The following is a 17,022-nucleotide window of genomic DNA, read 5'->3' on the forward strand; positions in this document are numbered from 1 at the left end:
TGTGTATGTATTCTATGTCATACTTCGGTAATGGTCATAAACATGAATAAATGGTAGATTTTAGAATAGAGTGGAGGAAAGAAAAAAATACTTTTATATATGTATTTATTTAGCTGGCTGCGTTGGGTCTCAGTTGCAGCACACGGGATCCTTCTTGAATCATGTGGGATCTTTGGTTGCGGCACACAGATTCTCCAGTTGTTGTATGTGGGCTCAGTAGTTGCGGCGTGTGGGCTTAGTTGCTCCACAGCATGTGAAATCTTCCCAGACCAGGGATCAAACCTGAGTACTCTGCATTGCGAGGTGGCTTCTTAATCACGGGACCACAAGGAAAGTGCCCCCCAAAATATTTTAAGTTTTAATTTTTCTTCCATATAATTGCACTTGAGATCTTTCATACTACTTTTATATTTTATACACATAGCACAGATGTTTTACCTTTTTCTAGCAGGGTATTCTCTTTGGCCCAGAATATAGGAGTGGGGGGAACTTTTTTTTTTTTTTTTTTTAAGAATTCTTGCATGTTTGACTTGAATACGGCCTAAATAGTCAATGGACTTCCTTGGTGCCTCAGACGGTAAAGCTAAAGCTTCTGCCTGCAATGTGGGAGGCCTGGGTTCAGTCTTTGGGTCAGGAAGATCTCCTGGAGAAGGAAATGGCAACCCACTCCAATATTCTTGCCTGGAAAATCCCATGGACAGAGGAGCCTGGTAGGCTAGAGTCCATGGGGTCGAAAAGAGTCAAACAACTGAGCAACTTCACTTTCACTAAATAGTCAATATTGTTTTATTTCTTCTAAAATCCAAACTAAGGAATCCAGACCTCATTATTTCATAGTTTTTTGTTGTTACTAGCAATATGTATTCAAAAAATGAGAAGACAAAAATTGCTTTTATATTCATTTTATTTTTAAAGGCTATTCAACAGTGGGAATAAACTTCCTAACAAGACAGAAGTAACTTAATATAGTAGTTAATAATTTATTGACGAGATATTCTTCCTGTGGTATTATTGGGTTAGCCATAAAGTTCGTATGGGTTTTTCTGTAATATCTTAAAATATTTTTGTTTGATGTGGCTCCTGTTTTATTTGCATAACCAAATTTAAGATAGTGGAGATATTTTGTTGGGATTATTAATGTGATATACAACCCCCCGTAGAAATGTTTCTGTATTTAAATTGAGATAATGAATTACTGAATTGCCTAACAGGAAATTTTTTGAAATGTTACTAGCCTTTTGTTCAGTTTGATTTTTTCTCTTGTCATTAATGCAGCTCTCAAGAGGCAGAATTTGTATAATAATCCTTTCAACTCCGTCAGTTATACAAGTCCTTACAGTCCAAATGCCAGTAGCCCATACAGTAGTGGTTTCAATTCTCCGTCCTCAACCCCAGTGCGACCTCCTATTGTCAAACAGCTAATACTTCCTGGAAATTCAGGTAAGGAGAAATGAATTGAAGTAATTGAGAAATAGTTTTTAACTTATTGCCCTGCCTCAGAAAATAATTTATTCATCAGTAGCTCAAGTTCTTTTATTTATGAAACCTCCAACAGATTTGAGAAGATATTGTCAAGGAGCTACTTAGCACCAGGTGGTGCTGTACTGGGCACCAGGGATACAGATAAGCCAGGATACATCCAGTTTTCTTTAGCATATATGTAAAATTTTTTTAATGTGGCTTGATTAAATAGGGTCATAAGTTTGATTCTCTTAACAAATGCTTGCTTGAGTTGTAAAAGCTACAGTTAAATAGGAGTTTTAATGAGCTTTGATATTGTACTTTAATAATAGTATTAGACTGTGTATGAATGTGCCAAGGGGGTGTTTAGAGCCATGAAGGGTATAGGAGAGGGATAGATTGCTATAATTGAGGAAAGAATGTTCTGCGTGGTTCTATGACTGAGACTGTTGTTGTATAGCTTACTGTTCTTTAGATTTCAGTTACTTATTACTGCTGTTGTTATGATTAATTATTATAGCTCCCTTAAAAAGTATTAATCACCTCAAACTTTTGACCTGTGTACTTGCCAGTTTCATCACTTACTGATCCTGCTCTTTGCTCTGTACATAGGTTGTTAGTTGCTACTTATTTCACCCATGACTGTTGTACTAAAAAGTTTGATCCATTTGTTTAATATTTTTAAAAAATACTAAAAATTTTTATTCAGATACTATTTGAGACTGACCTTGTAGTACATTTCCTAGTATGTGCACTATACTCTTTTTGATAATATAAATATTAACTATGTTTTGTATTCTTCTTGCTCTTTTTACATGCCATTCATGTTAGAGCTGACTCTTGCAGTGAAAAATTCAGAAAACAAGAATTTCTAATACATCTGTATTAGAAATATTAGTAACAGTGTTGGGATTTTTCAGTTCTTCATTGGAAGTTGATCAGATGAAAGCATTTCCTTAGAAAGAAGTTATTAGGTTGGTGCAAAAGTAATTGCAGTTTGTATTGTTGAACTTTGCTGTTTGGTATTGGAATAGATTCTTAATGAATGTGGTTATGTTGTACATCATTTTAATGCACCTTTCTCATTTTATTTTTTTTTTTGCTAATGACTTATTACTTGCTGTGTATTTTATATTTAAACTATGGAAATGATGATTGACAAATAGAAAATTCAATCAGTTTTCTTATTCAAGTTCAAAAGGGGTTGTAAGGCAGCAGAGACAACTTGTAACATCAACAATGCATTTGGCCCAGGAATTGCTAACAAACATACAGGGCAGTGGTGATTCGAGAAATTTTGCAAAAGAGATGAGAGCCTTGAAGATGAGGGGCGGAGTGGCCAGCCATCCGAAGTTGACAGTGACCAATTGAGAGGGTCACTGAAGCTGATCCTCTTTACAACTACATGCTGCTGCTGCTAAGTCTCTTCAGTCGTGTCCGATTCTGTGCAACCCCATAGACGGCAGCCCACCAGGCTCCGCCGTCCCTGGGATTCTCCAGGCAAGAACACTGGAGTGGGTTGCCATTTCCTTCTCCAATGCATGAAAGTGAAAAGTGAAAGTGAAGTCGCTCAGTCGTGTCTGACCCTCAGAGACCCCATGGACTGCAGCCTACCAAGTTCCTCTGTCCATGGGATTTTCCAGGCACGAGTACTGGAGTGGGGTGCCATTGCCTTCTCCATACAACTACATGAGAAGTTGCCAAAGAACTCAACGTTGACCATTCTATGGTCATTTGACCTTCAAAGCAAATTGAAAGGTGAAAAAGCATGATAAGTGGGTGACTCATGAGCTGACCACAAATCAAAAAAATCATCCTTTTGAAGTGTTGTCTTCTCTTATTCTATGTAACAACAATGAACCATTTCTTGATCAGACTGTGACGTGCAACGACAAGTGGATTTTATATGACAGCTGGCAGCGACCAGCTTGTATTTGGACTTTCAAAGCTCTTCACAAAGCCAGACTGGCACCAGGAAAGGTCTGGTCACTGTTTGGTGGTCTGCTGCTCGTCTGATCCACTACAGCTTTTTGAATCCTGGCAGAACCATTACACCTGAGAAGTATGCTCAGCAAATTGATGAGATGCACTGAAAACTGCAACGCCTGCAGCCAGTGGTCAACAGAATGGGTCCAGTTCTTCTCCATGACAACACCCAACCACATGTTGTACAAGCAACACTTCAAAAATTGAATGAACTGGGCTACAAAGTTTTACCTCATCCACTGTATTCACCTGACCTCTTGCTAACTGACTACCACTTCTTCAAGCATCTCAACAGCTTTTTGTAGGGGAAATGCTTTCACAACCAGCAGGAGGCAGAAAATGCTTTCTAAGAGTTCATAAAACCCAAAAGCACAGATTTTTATGCTACAGGGATAAACAAACTTATTTCTTGTTGGCAAAACTGTGTTGATTGTAATCGTTCCTATTTTGATTAATAAAGATGTGTTTGAGCCTAGTTATGATTTAAAATTCACGGTCCAAAACTGCAATTACTTTTTCACCAACCTAATAAGACTCTTTTGGATATGTATAGCCTTTATTCCTTTGAGCTGTCTTCCATCCTCCTTTGGTTTATAGTGATAAAATGTGTTTTTAATCCAGTCATTTCCTTCATCCTGTCTTTGTGCTTCACTACTAAACATCAGAGAACTCCTTGGATCCCCATTACTAGTTTGACACAGGAATTTTGTAAACATGGCGTAACGCAGGAGAAACGAGCTTAGTGTTCTTTCTTTGGTTTGGTTCTAAATCTCTAAAGAGTCCTGATTTTCCTCAAATTATAGTTTTCTTGTTTAGGAAAAGTAGGTGGTTTTATTCAAGGGAAAAGATGATGGTGCTTGCTAATGACTGAATAGGAGGGGAAAGCATGACATAATTCATCTATTTATAGAGCAGTTTCATTGGCTACCTGGTAAAAGTTGGAATCCTCTAGCGTGTATTATGTGAACATTAACTACTTTCCCAGTACTGTTTTGAAAACTTAATTTTTCATAAGAATATGGATAAATTATAGCTATAAGAAAATGAGTTTTGTATTTGTCATTGTATATGAAGGAGTCTCTATAGCTGTCTTTATTCTTAATCAGGTCAGTTTTTAATTTTAACATCTGGGAATTTTATAAACAGAAAAGACAGAATAGCAATAAACTGAATCAACCCAAAGATATAATATAAAGTTAATTGCAACAGATGTTTATTCAATTTTTGTTCACCAAAGTTTGAATCATTTTCTTTTTTAAGGTAATTTGAAAGGTTCATCAGACAGAAATCCTCCACTCAGTCCTCAGTCCTCTATAGACAGTGAATTAAGTGCTTCAGAATTAGATGAAGATTCAATTGGATCCAATTATAAGCTAAATGATGTAACTGATGTGCAAATTCTAGCTCGGATGCAGGAAGAAAGTAAGTATTTTAATGGTTAAAGCTTAGGTCTTTCATTATGGTATAATTTTGTTGCCCTTATTAAATGTCTTACAGTGTTGTGGAATAGTAGTTTAATAAGAATAGAAATGTTGAAATTTCAGAGGCTTTTTCAGCATGTGGACTGGTTTGTTCATATACTTGTTTTTAGAGTCCACTGTATGCTGAGCTTTGCTGTGTGAGTACTGAAGAAAAGCAGGCTTTGCTCTGCTGTGACTGGAAATCATACCCTGCGTGTTACTCTGTACTGTAATTCACTAGTATGAGTGAGTGAAGTTGCTCAGTCCTGTCCGACTCTTTGCGACTCTGTAGACTGTAGCCCACCAGGCTCCTCTGTCCATGGGATTCTCCAGGCAAGAGTACAGGAGTGGGTTGCCATTTCCTTCTCCAATTCACTAGTATAGTTGTACTCTGTTCTCTGTTTCCTTAGTGTAGATTAGCATTTCTCAGCTGTTCCTTCATTATTACCTGTCCCCTAAGGAGCCTATTTAGATTTTTCTTTTCCTTTTTACTCACCTCCACTCCCAATAAATTTTAATACCACTGATATATTCTATATCTCTTTGTGTGTACTCTAAGAACCACAAACTGTTATCTCTTAAGATTTTTTTCACACCCACAAAATCGATTTTTTCTCCTTGGAGGCAAGTATATCATCTTTCTTACAGTGTATGGTGTATTATGATTAAATAAAGAGAGAGAGAGACCTTTATGAAATTGTGAAACTTGAAATTGTGACATTAAATGAAGCATGTGATACTGCTTTGCACAGTGGTCCTTGCAACTTTTTGGGTAACAGGTACCTTTGAGAATCTGATAGAAGTGTTGTCCCCAAAATATACATGTGCACAAAATTTTTATTATTTTAAGGGTTCATCAATGACTTGACTCTCATCTGAATATAAGATGATGATAGTATTATTCTTGCCTGTACGTTTTATTGTATGGGCTTAACTGAAGGAAGCAATCTCTCTAAAGTGATCTCTTTAAGCTTTGCAGTGAAAAGATCCTTAAAGCACAGGTTTCAGTCTTGACAGTTGGCTGAGGTAATGGAGCAGTGCTATAATTTAGTTGAGCAATTTTGTTTGTCCTTTCTTTTATGTAAGTTTTATCAAGCTGTAACATTAAGAAACTGCAGAATGTTGGTTTCTTACTCTGCTAATTCTTATCCCATTTTTACACATCTTCCTTTAGAAAGATAGAAAGGTTTGGTGCTTATCTGTCTTTAGCCCTAGAAACCAATAACATGTTACCCTTTTCTTCTGTAACTTTGTAGACATAACTGCTCACTCCAAGTATGGTATTGTCAGCTAATGAGGGGTTATTGTCACAGGTGTGAAGAAAGAATAAAGAATGCTGCGTGTCACTTAGACGAAAGTTATTCATTTCTTCTTTGAACCCTGACTTTTTAGACTGCAATATTTTGTTAGAAATTCAATCACATATTTGCTATAGTTTTCATATTGTATGTTGGTAACACATAATAGAAATTTTAGCCTTTCTTTAAAAATCCTTTCTAAGCTATTCACATGCATAAATATTTCTTTTTCTGGTGAATTAAAAAAAGAAAGTGATACTGAAAATGTGAGTGATACCTCTTTGAAAACCCCATCATTTTCTTTTTAAGAGAATGATTTTCCTTTTTGCAACATTGTTTCTCCAGTTTCTTGCTAACAAAATTGTAAAGTAACAGACGTGGGCTTTTGCTTGGTTCAGCTCCCTCATTTTTAAGATGAGAAAAGCACAATGCCCATAGTGGTTGTGATCTCCCTAAGACCCACTTGTTAATGGAGAACTTGCATCAGGATTGGGATTTTCTTTTCTAAAACAATACTCTTTTCATGGGTCTGTTGTCTTTTGCTAGGTGACGCCAAGTAATTTGTCAGTTACTACAATGGTCTCCAAACCTGACCAAAGGGCTAGGTGGGCCCTAGGAAACCATAGTGTTATAGGTACCCTGATATGATTCTCTTTCACTTCTTTGGGGAACCATGTTGATAACACTTTCTGTGTATGACTATATAACTTAGAAAGTTTGAATACTACTCAAGAACAGACAGATCTTCTGGACTAAACTGCCAATAGTTAGCAGGATTGCCTTAAAATACTGTCTGAATTTGACACTCTTTTTCAATTGTAATTTTTTTCTCATTGAATATGTTTCACATTTGTTTTTACTCCAGAAGTTTTTATACAATTTGAAGGGCCTCTTAGGTTGCTTGGGTGTTTCTGGAAAAAAACCAAAAAAAAGGGACTCCTTTGAAAATTCTTACTTGATGGTTTAGAATATAAGCTTATTTTATTGAAGTCCGTTAGCTTCTGAAGCAATTGAAAATACATTTGTACCCAAGTATTGAATTCCTAAGAGTGGGTTAGAAGTTTCCTTCATCATCTTCTGAGTAAGATTAACCCAAAGGTTTAGTATCCAGGATGTTTATTTACTCACTGATGTATTCTTTACCCTGGTTGGACAGGTAATTGTTTTCCTTCAATATTCCTTTAATGTTAATCTCAAATTTGGACTCCGTCTTTTGAAATAGAAGTATTTTTAAATTTATGGTTTTCTTTTTAATATAGATTTTGGATTCAAGAAGAAATGTTGAAATTGGGTAAAAGTTTATGAATTTCATGTAATTTAAAAATAGCTTTTTATATGTAGTATATGCATCCTTATGTGTGGGGAAGTCTAAGGTGAATCAAGTAAAAGGGAATTTTCCTTTACATGTTATATGCTATTTGTGTTTCTCAATGATAATCTTGTGCTTTTAAACCTTAAATGTTTAATACCAAAGAAATAACACATTCATTATTGTCAGGTCTCCGGCAAGAATATGCAGCCACAGCGTCTCGGCGCAGTTCTGGTTCATCTTGCAATTCTACGAGACGGGGTACTTTTAGTGATCAGGAGCTTGACGCGCAGAGTTTAGATGACGAAGATGACAATGTGCATCATGCGGTATACCCTGCTGTTAACAGGTTTTCACCATCACCACGCAATTCACCTCGACCTTCACCTAAGCAGTCACCCCGAAATTCACCTCGTTCTCGATCTCCTGCTCGGGGAATAGAGTACAGTAGAGTGTCCCCACAGCCTATGATTAGCCGCTTACAGCAACCTCGCCTTTCACTTCAAGGCCATCCAACAGATTTACAGACAACCAATGTTAAAAATGAAGGTAACCATAAGAATGGAAAAAAATTGTCCTTCATATTTTGGTATACAGTAACACCGTTTTTACCAAGGTTTTGTATTTTAGATAAGTAGATCAAGAATTTTTACTTAGGTTAGTTTTGGTTTGCCATACTCATGAAGTGTTTAGATTTTGAGTTAAGTAATTTATGGTTCTTTTTTAAAGATTCTACCTTTTTTTAAAGGTTCTACCCATTTATAGAAACTGTATTGAGTTATTTTTTATAAGAATGGTTTTTTCCTGTTAGCTCTTCTAAAGTCTCCAGAACACTTAAAGAATGATTTTTGAATATTAATATTAATATTTTAATTTTCTCCATCCTAAAAAATGTTTTTACTTGTTTTTTTTATAATTAAAATTCTGTTGTCATAGAAAAACTAAGACGCAGTCTTCCAAACCTGTCCCGAACATCTAATACACAAGTTGACTCAGTGAAAAGCAGCAGAAGTGACTCAAATTTTCAAGTGCCAAATGGAGGTATACCTCGCATGCAACCTCAGGCTTCAGCCAGTAAGTACCTTTTATGTATCAGTTATTTAAAGAAAAATGAAAATTACAGAGTTTAATTTTGTGCTGAATAGCTGTACTATAGTAAAATGTAATGCTTATTAGTTCTATAAGATGATCATAGCTATATTAAATTATATATAAATTAAATATATATAAATATATATATTCTTTAAAAAACTTCTGTTCTGCAGTACTGAACATTAAAAGTGACAGAATCTGGGAGGGTGGAGGGGGAATCGTCCTGAAATAGACGATTTAAAACCCAAGGAGCCTTCTTACTAGAATATTAATAAAAGCAATAATCTTCCTATAAATATACAAATGAAGGCTTGCTAAATTCTTAATAAATACTTTACCAAAGGTAGAATTTTATTTTTTAAAAAAAGGTTGCAAGTAACTTGATGGAAAGAAAAGCTGAAACTGTTGATTTAAGGAGAAATATGCAACATAAACAAGGATTAGAGAATCACACAGAAGGAACGCCTAAGACAAAGTGGCCAGACTGAGCCAAGAAGTGATGTGGGAGTAGATGGGCACTCTGTACTTTACAGAGTGATTTTAAAAGAATTGAACACTTTCCAAGAACTATTGCTTATTAACTAAGGCAGATATGAGCATGTACTAAACCCAGTTTTAAACAACTATCAGAGTTATTTCTGCAATCTCTGAAATGCTCAGTATGCATGCCTTCTATCCCACAGTTCACATCAGTGTTGTAGTCTGATTTATTCAGTTCCTTTGTAACATATTTACTCTTTGTGGTTAAAGTGGTCACTGTGATGTGTTCCTTCATTTCCTCAAAGCTGTGATGAAGAAGTGATACAAACATAAAGTTATTGACTGTCCATTTGTAACTTGTGTATTGAGTAACAACTTTGACAGCGTTCAATTCTTTTGTAAGTCCCCTTGCATTCTTCCTTGGCTCTGTTGTGTTTAGCTGACTTGGTGTACTTTATATTAAGCTGCTGTTATTTGGTGGCTCAAAAATTCACAGTCTAGAAAAAACTTTTGGTTCAGTTTGAACCAAAATGACTTTTGTGATAATATTGATAAGTTTTCCTTATTTACCAATTGTAAATGATATTATTTATATTATAAAACTCACATTGTGCTATACCTTATATTCATAATTCTGTTTAATCCTCTGAACAAGTCTATAAAGTAGGTTCAGTTACTAATACATTTTTACAAACTAGGAACTGGAAGCTTTGAAAGGCTATGTAGCTTATCACTTGCTCATTCCCTAGAATTTTTTCCCTATAGTTGAATTATTTTCTGTTTTCCCTCAGAAGTTGATAATTAAAAATAGGTAAAGAAACATAGTGAGATTCTAATCACTAATTTACTTTTAAATGGAATGAATATATGTATGCAGTTTCATAGTAGTATATTTCAGTACTTGAATAATGTATAGGCAGGAGAAATAGTAAGGTACCATCCTTTTTTAAAAATTGCATATACTTGTTTATTTTTATATTTGTAGTTGTGAAACTTGTTTATGATGAAAATGTCAGAAACATTTATTTTAGTATAGAGTCACACTGTTCACAGGATGTATTTGAAAAGTAGTAAATCCAGAATATTAGCAGGTTTAAAATTTAATAAAGTTCATTTGATGAAAATATTTAAAACTTGGACTTCCCTGGCAGTCCAGTGGTTAGGACCTGGCGCTTTCACTGCCATGGCTCTGGGTTCAGTCCCTGGTCAGGGAACTAAGATCCCACAAGCCACATGGTGCGGCCAAAAAAGAAAAAAAGTTAAAGCTCTGTGTTTAAAGTCAATACATTATGAAGCAAAATAAAATGTTACCTATTCTTCTGAAAATTTTACATATATCTTTGATACATAATATGTGTTTTAATTAGTGTGTGTGTTAGATGTACTATTACATATCAAAATAAAAAGACTAATATGGTAATTATGTAAAAATATTATAATGGCAAGTTTTATACATGAATAGCATTTTAAATATTTTATACAAACCAGTTCATATATTTGCTGCATTTTGTTTTCTTTTAAGTATTTTTCCAGCTCTTAAGTGGTAAAGCTTTGGTTCTTACTTGCTGGTCTGCATGAACCTAACTTTGCAAGATTGCTGTTATTTCCACCTAAGGGACCACTTCTTTTGCCTTGTTACTATGCAATCACTATTTTTATATGCTTATTTGCTATGGCTGCATTATTGTGGATGCTGGCATTCAAATATGAATATTATGAGAGTTCTAATATACTTCATTTTCATAGCTATTATCAATTCTTGACTTTTATATTTGGAAAATGTGAGTAACTTAAAAAGTTTAAGAAAACCAGAGCATTGCAAAGGTCATGAATACATGTAATTTTTTCAGTTTCTCCAGTCGAAGGAATGTTTGTCAGGGACAGTTTTTCAAAAGACTAGTATTCTTTGTTTTCTAAGACCACTAGAGAACAGGTTTAGTAGAAGGCTTAATTTTCAGAAAAATACAGGAATTACTGGTTCAGAAATAAGAGAAGGGAGAAAAACCCAAGACAGTCAGCTGGTTTTGAAAAAGTAGTACATATTTACTTTTACATGTATTATCTCATTTGACCCTCACAACATCTCATTTTTTTATTTTTATAGAGAGGGAGCAGAGATCCATGTAAATTATATGTACAGTGCAAAGTAACTAGAAAACTGGCAAAACCAAGCCAGATTAACTCTCAGCTCCTCTGTGTCTCCCAATTTTCTCCCAGTTACTGTTTGGATTACATCATGCTGACCCTAACTGCAAATAAGGAGGCATTGGAAAATATTCTTGGATGACTCTGTTGGAGCATGATTTGAGGTTGAACTATAAATACTTTGTGAATTACCACAAAAGAATAAACTAAGTCTGTGTAACATTTATCATTTGCTTGCTTACGTGTGACTAAGTGGAAGAACATATTTGCACAGGATACAGGGTACTCCTAGAGGAGAGATGTATAGGATCAGTATTGTACTGAGGACCTCACACTGAGGAGGGAGTGTTCAGGGCAGTTGCCAGCTTATGTGTAGCCAGACTGCACTTTGGCCCATGGGGAAGGAATTCTCATCCAAATTTCACTTGTGACCAAAACACTAGAATTTTACACAATTATGAAACATGAAGTTGAAGTAAAATAAGTCGCTCAGTCGTGTCCGACTCTTTGCGACCCCATGGACTGTAGCCTACCAGGCTCCTCAGTCCATGGGATTTTCCAGGCAAGAATACTGGAGTGGGTTGCCATTTCCTTCTCCAGGGGATCTTCCCGACCCAGGGATCGAACCCAGGTCTCCCGCATTGTGGGCAGAAGCTTTACCGTCTGAGCTACCAGGGAAGCCCCAATATAATTATGTTGAGTCAGGTATCACAAAAACATTGATATTAAGTATAGTTCTTCTGACCTTTACTTCTGGAAACATTGATAGAATACATCTGGAATGGGGACCCAGAATCTATTTTTTAGAAGTGTCTCAGCTGACTCTGGGGCATAGTTAAGTTTAAGAACCACTGAATTGGATCTCAGCTGTGGAGGATCTTGAATATTTAATTGAAGTCTCCAGATTTTATCCAGAGATTATTATTATTACTTAATTATTCAGTAAATAATTAAGATGTTTATAGGGTATATGTTACGTTCCAAGCATTGGGAATATAAATATGAAAGAGAGAGCTCATGCCCTTCAAAAGTAGGAAGTGATGGGGAAACAGAGGTATTACACTCATCAGTATAAAGAGGTTTTCTGGGAAGATACTGAAAGATATCTCAGCCAGCTCTGGGGAAGGTGTCACATGAGGGAAGAAAGTATAGGTTTTCCCAACAGTGGGACCAGGAATGAAATCATAAGAATGACACCCTGATTATAGTGGTTTTGTTTGACTAAAGTGTGGGTCACAGGATGGTTAGTCGGTTCAGTGACAAGAATGAGAGATGGCAGGTAGGGGATAGATTGTGGGAATTTTAAAATACCATATTTGGAATTTCCTGGCACTCCAGTGGTTAAGCCTCTGTACTTTCATTGCTGAGGGCACAGGTTCTAGTCAGGAAACTAAGATCCCACAAGCTGTGTGATGCAGCCAAAAAATAAGTAGGTAAATAAAATGAGTTTAGATTTCATCTTAACAAGCTATCATAGGCTTTTAATCAGGGTTCCTTCTTAAGAAATTGAATCTGATAGCAATGTGAAGAGTGGATTAAAGTTCCAGAAGGATTTGGAGACTTCAGTTTAGTATACTTTGTCATTTAAAAAGTGATTTTGGGAACTTCTTGGCAGTCAGTAGTTGGGACTTTGTGTTTCCACTGCAGCAGGCATGAGTTGGATCCCTAGAGGGAAACTAGGATCCCACAAGCCACATGGTCAAAATAAAGAAATAAAAGTGATTTTGCCATTGGAAAATGGATCAAATTAAGATTGATAATTCAGATTAAAATTTAGTTTTTGTTCTTATTTGTGTAACATTATGTTTCTTTGTGGTATCATGAAAATCATTCATTTTATTCTCTGTATCAGGCAAATTGAGAGTATACTTGCCTGAACCTATTTACAGTTTGATTCTTTGCATTTCCATTGGACAGTCATCACTTGTCTGTAGATGCTGTTCTCGTGACATCACCCATGAAACTTGAGGGATAAATAAAGTCCATTAGAGTTATTATAGCTGTGAATTTAAATAAGATCTTTCCAGAACAATTGGTTATAGAGGATATTTTATATTTAAACCCTCATTTAAGAAATCTTGGTGGTTAATAGATATTGTGGATTACCAGCATTATGCGCAGTTGGTTACCCTTTGCCCTCATTTGCTCCACTACAAACACTGTGGCCTGCTTCTGTTCTTCATGTGTATCCGGCACACTCCTAGCTCAGGTCCTTACTACTGCTTTTCCTTCTGTCTAGAATGCATTCCCCCAACATCTGTATGGGTCACTTCCACTCTTCCTTCAGATCTTTGGGCAAATGTCATCTCAGGAGAAATATTTCTTAGTCACCCTATTTATAATTGCAGCTTATGTCTCCTACTTCTTGTCCCCCTTTCCTACTTAATTTTCTCCTTAGCAGCTGTCACCATCTGGCAGGCCATGGATTTTACTCTTTGTTTCTTGTCTGTTTCCCCTTCCCTAAACTCTTAGTTCCATGGAAGCAGGAACTTTGTCTGCCCAGCTATGTATTCATTATTTCTAAAACAGTACCTGGAATAAAGTACACAATTATTAGAAAGAAAGTAGGAATGAATGGGTGAGGGAATGAATGAGAATATGAATGGTAGAAAGCATGTGTGAATAAATATATAAATGAAGACTATTTAATGATGATGGTGCCTGATATTTCTGTGGGATAGATATGAGGTAATGCATTATGAAATTGATACTTTTTTTTAAGTTTGGGGAATTTTTTGCTAGTCTGCCTGGCAATATATTTAACTTAAACTGGCATACAACATTGAGTTGCAGTAGTGTGTTGTAATAAGTATTGGTAGAAATTGAAATCAAATGGGTTTGTTACTTTTTAAAAATGTTTCCTATTAGTGAAAATCCTATCACCATTGATTGGATTAAGTAATAGAGATAAAGAAAAATTCTCCTTAATTCTTTTTGGTGATGTATCAAGTAATACATTTATCCACAAATGACTGAATGCTGGCCAGATTTATGGCTTGAGGTCTCTTTTGGGGGGCCTAGAGGTGTATGAAGTCTGATTTTCACATCACAGAATGATGTTTTAGAACCACTGACATAGGTGACTGCCCTGGTGGCTGTGGGACTCACCCATTCATTGGAGCCATAGTGAGTTTTAACTCTGGATGTCTCTGAACTGCTGCTTAGTTGCTAGTTTTGAGAGTTTTATTGCAGTTAATAGATGAGGAGTTGTGAAGAAAGCTTAGAACTCCTCCTTGAACACTTAAAAAACAGATGCTCTGATTCCTCCAAATCCCTCAACTCCAACGCATACACACACACTTCCCTACCCCTGACCATCCATATGCATGAGCACTTAGTCCAGATAACCAGGTCTAAAATGCAGCTAGGTGAATTCTACACCAAGATGTTGTTGAACATACTTAAAGCAACTAGATTGTGGACTCCCTTGAGGACCTGCCTGGTTCTGAGTTTTCTTCTCCTTTTTGAGTATGAGGATTACTCTTGCACCTTAGGACCGTTCATCTAACAATAACTGCTTTGCCAGAGTCTGCTTTTTTGCACTGAACAAGTACTACATTTATTTATTTTTTTCCGTACTGTGTGCTTGTGTTCATCACTTTTACTTATTAGCTTTGTATTCTTTGCATCCTGTAGCATGTTTGCTGGTGGTTTTGTTTTCTCTGATATTTTGATCAGTTTACATGTTATAGATTTTCTCATCTATAAGAAACAGTTTCTTAAAGTCTGCACTTTGCACTAAGATTTCCATTCCCTTTCTTTTCTAACTTAATGCACTAAGCATCACTTTGATTCCTCTGATTTTAGGTTTCTGAGGTATTCTTGCCTATCTGTTTCTTGATAAATTTTCAAGTTTATATTAAAATATTCAAGTTTACAGAAGCTATAGCCTTTATCTTGTCCTTCCAGGCAAATATTACAGTTCCTTATTTTTCAACAGCTTCGCAAAGGCTGAAAAATTTGCCTCGTACTTCCCTCAAAGCCAAACAGTTGCTTCAAACTTCATCTACAAAAAGAGGTAACTACAGCCTCTTACTAAGTTTTAAATTTCAGCAAACGATCAAGTTAGTTAAATCTTTCACCTTTTGGCATACTGAGTCAGTGATGTCTGTAGGGCACGTTTTAGTCTTTTTTTTTTTTTTAATAATAAAATAATGTGGATTCATTCTCTGTTACTTGGATAAATCCAGAAGAAACTAATTTTCTACAGAGGTATGTATTGAGTTGCAATTCTGAAAGGAATAAATGATATTTATTTATGATTGCTTTTCTTATTAGAGAATTTATCATTTTTCTTACCTAAAACTGAGAGTCACTGTTTTAATTTTGTTAGATAAACTAATAAATGTTTTAAAATGTATGAAATGCCAGACATTCTGTATGCAGTATTTTTTCTTCTGACTTTGGTGTTTGGATTTACTTACCTGTAGGATGAAATGGGCCTGTTTTCATATTAGAGATTGATTGAGGTTAGAGCAGAGTTATGGTTAACTGATGATGTTTGGAATATTTATGGAATGGTAGTTTTTATAAGAACTGAGTGTTGAAGAAATATCTGAAGGTTGGACATCAAAGCTATCATATTGGTTCCAGGAGATTGAATGTATGGACAGCTAGGAAAAAGAATTGGGAGAAACACTGTGGGATTGGATAGACCAACAGTAATAAGAATGAATAGGACTTCCCTGGTGGGAAGTGGTTAATAGTCCATAATTCTGCTTCTCAGGGCAGGGTTTGATTCCTGGTCCCCCTGGTCAAGGAAGTTCCAAATGCTGAGCAGCTAAGAGAGAAAAAGAATGAGTAGAAACCTCAGAGAATATGGGACAGAATAAATACAGGCAGTGAAGAAAAATATTTCCCCTGTCTGCATAGATTTCCTGACAGCTTCAGAACTCAACAACTAACAATATAAGGATAAAACACTAACAGAACATTACATGGAAGAGGAATTTTGAGGTTTGATTTGTTGTAAAAACGATTTAGTTAATATGGTAACAGAAGTACTGAAATAGATATCAATACTTCAGCAAGTTCATTAAAAGCAAATGATTTAGCAATGATTTGGTGGATAAGTATAATTTAAGGAAATACTGTTAGATATTAGAATCCCAAGAAAATAGTCAAATAGAAAATAAGAATGTAGGAAAGTTTGTGTTTTGGATGTCGGAAGTTGATCTTAGGCCTCCAGTAGGGGTGTTTTCTGGTGCCCTCTGTCAGAAATGCGGAATAGATTATGCTCTTTTATTGAAGAAGAAGGTGACTTGTTAAAGATCATTGTAGAAAATGTTCTTAAATTTTTGGGGGACCCTAAGCCTCTTTTTTGAGATTCCCAAATACTTTTGAATATTTTTAGGTATGGGAAGAAGGTGAAAACAGAAGATCATGAAAGGATTGTATCTACCAAAGGGCAGGAGAGTATATTAAGTTTATATATAATGTATTTTTTGGTATGTTCTACAAGCTGCTTCATTTTGGGCACCTTAAGTTTATATAATTTAAAAATTTTACTTCATTCTGTGTTACTCTTTATTAGATTGAAAGTGAAAGTGACAGTCACTCAGTCGTGTCCAACTCTTTGTGACTCTTTGGACTATATAGTCCATGGAATTCTCTAGGCCAGAATACTGGAGTGGGTAGCCTTCCCCTTCTCCAGGGGATCTTCCCAACCCAGGGATTGGACCTGGGTCTCCCACATTGCAGGCGGATTCTTTACCAGCTGAGCCACAAGGGAAGCCATTATCAGATTGAGAAGATCGTAATTTCTGGCTGACTTTTTGGGGGAGGGGTGGGT

At 35.8% G+C, this 17,022-nt stretch overlaps 1 protein-coding gene across 3 annotated transcripts in view; it reads left to right on the forward strand.

Moving 5' to 3' along the window:
• SLAIN2 (SLAIN motif family member 2) overlaps positions 1-17,022 on the forward strand; it is a 74,851-nt gene that overhangs the window by 34,274 nt on the left and 23,555 nt on the right. For 2 of the 3 annotated variants that reach the window (XM_018049430.1, XM_018049431.1), the window contains exons 3-7: positions 1,276-1,440; positions 4,708-4,869; positions 7,704-8,063; positions 8,451-8,588; positions 15,172-15,249. In XM_018049430.1, the coding sequence (XP_017904919.1) occupies positions 1,276-1,440; positions 4,708-4,869; positions 7,704-8,063; positions 8,451-8,588; positions 15,172-15,249 (903 nt within the window). The remainder of the gene's footprint in view (positions 1-1,275; positions 1,441-4,707; positions 4,870-7,703; positions 8,064-8,450; positions 8,589-15,171; positions 15,250-17,022) is intronic. The other variant, XM_005681595.3, reaches the window with a different exon arrangement.

This window comes from Capra hircus, chromosome 6 (genome assembly GCF_001704415.2).
Source record: "Capra hircus breed San Clemente chromosome 6, ASM170441v1, whole genome shotgun sequence".
In the NCBI taxonomy this organism is placed as follows: domain Eukaryota; kingdom Metazoa; phylum Chordata; class Mammalia; order Artiodactyla; family Bovidae; genus Capra; species Capra hircus.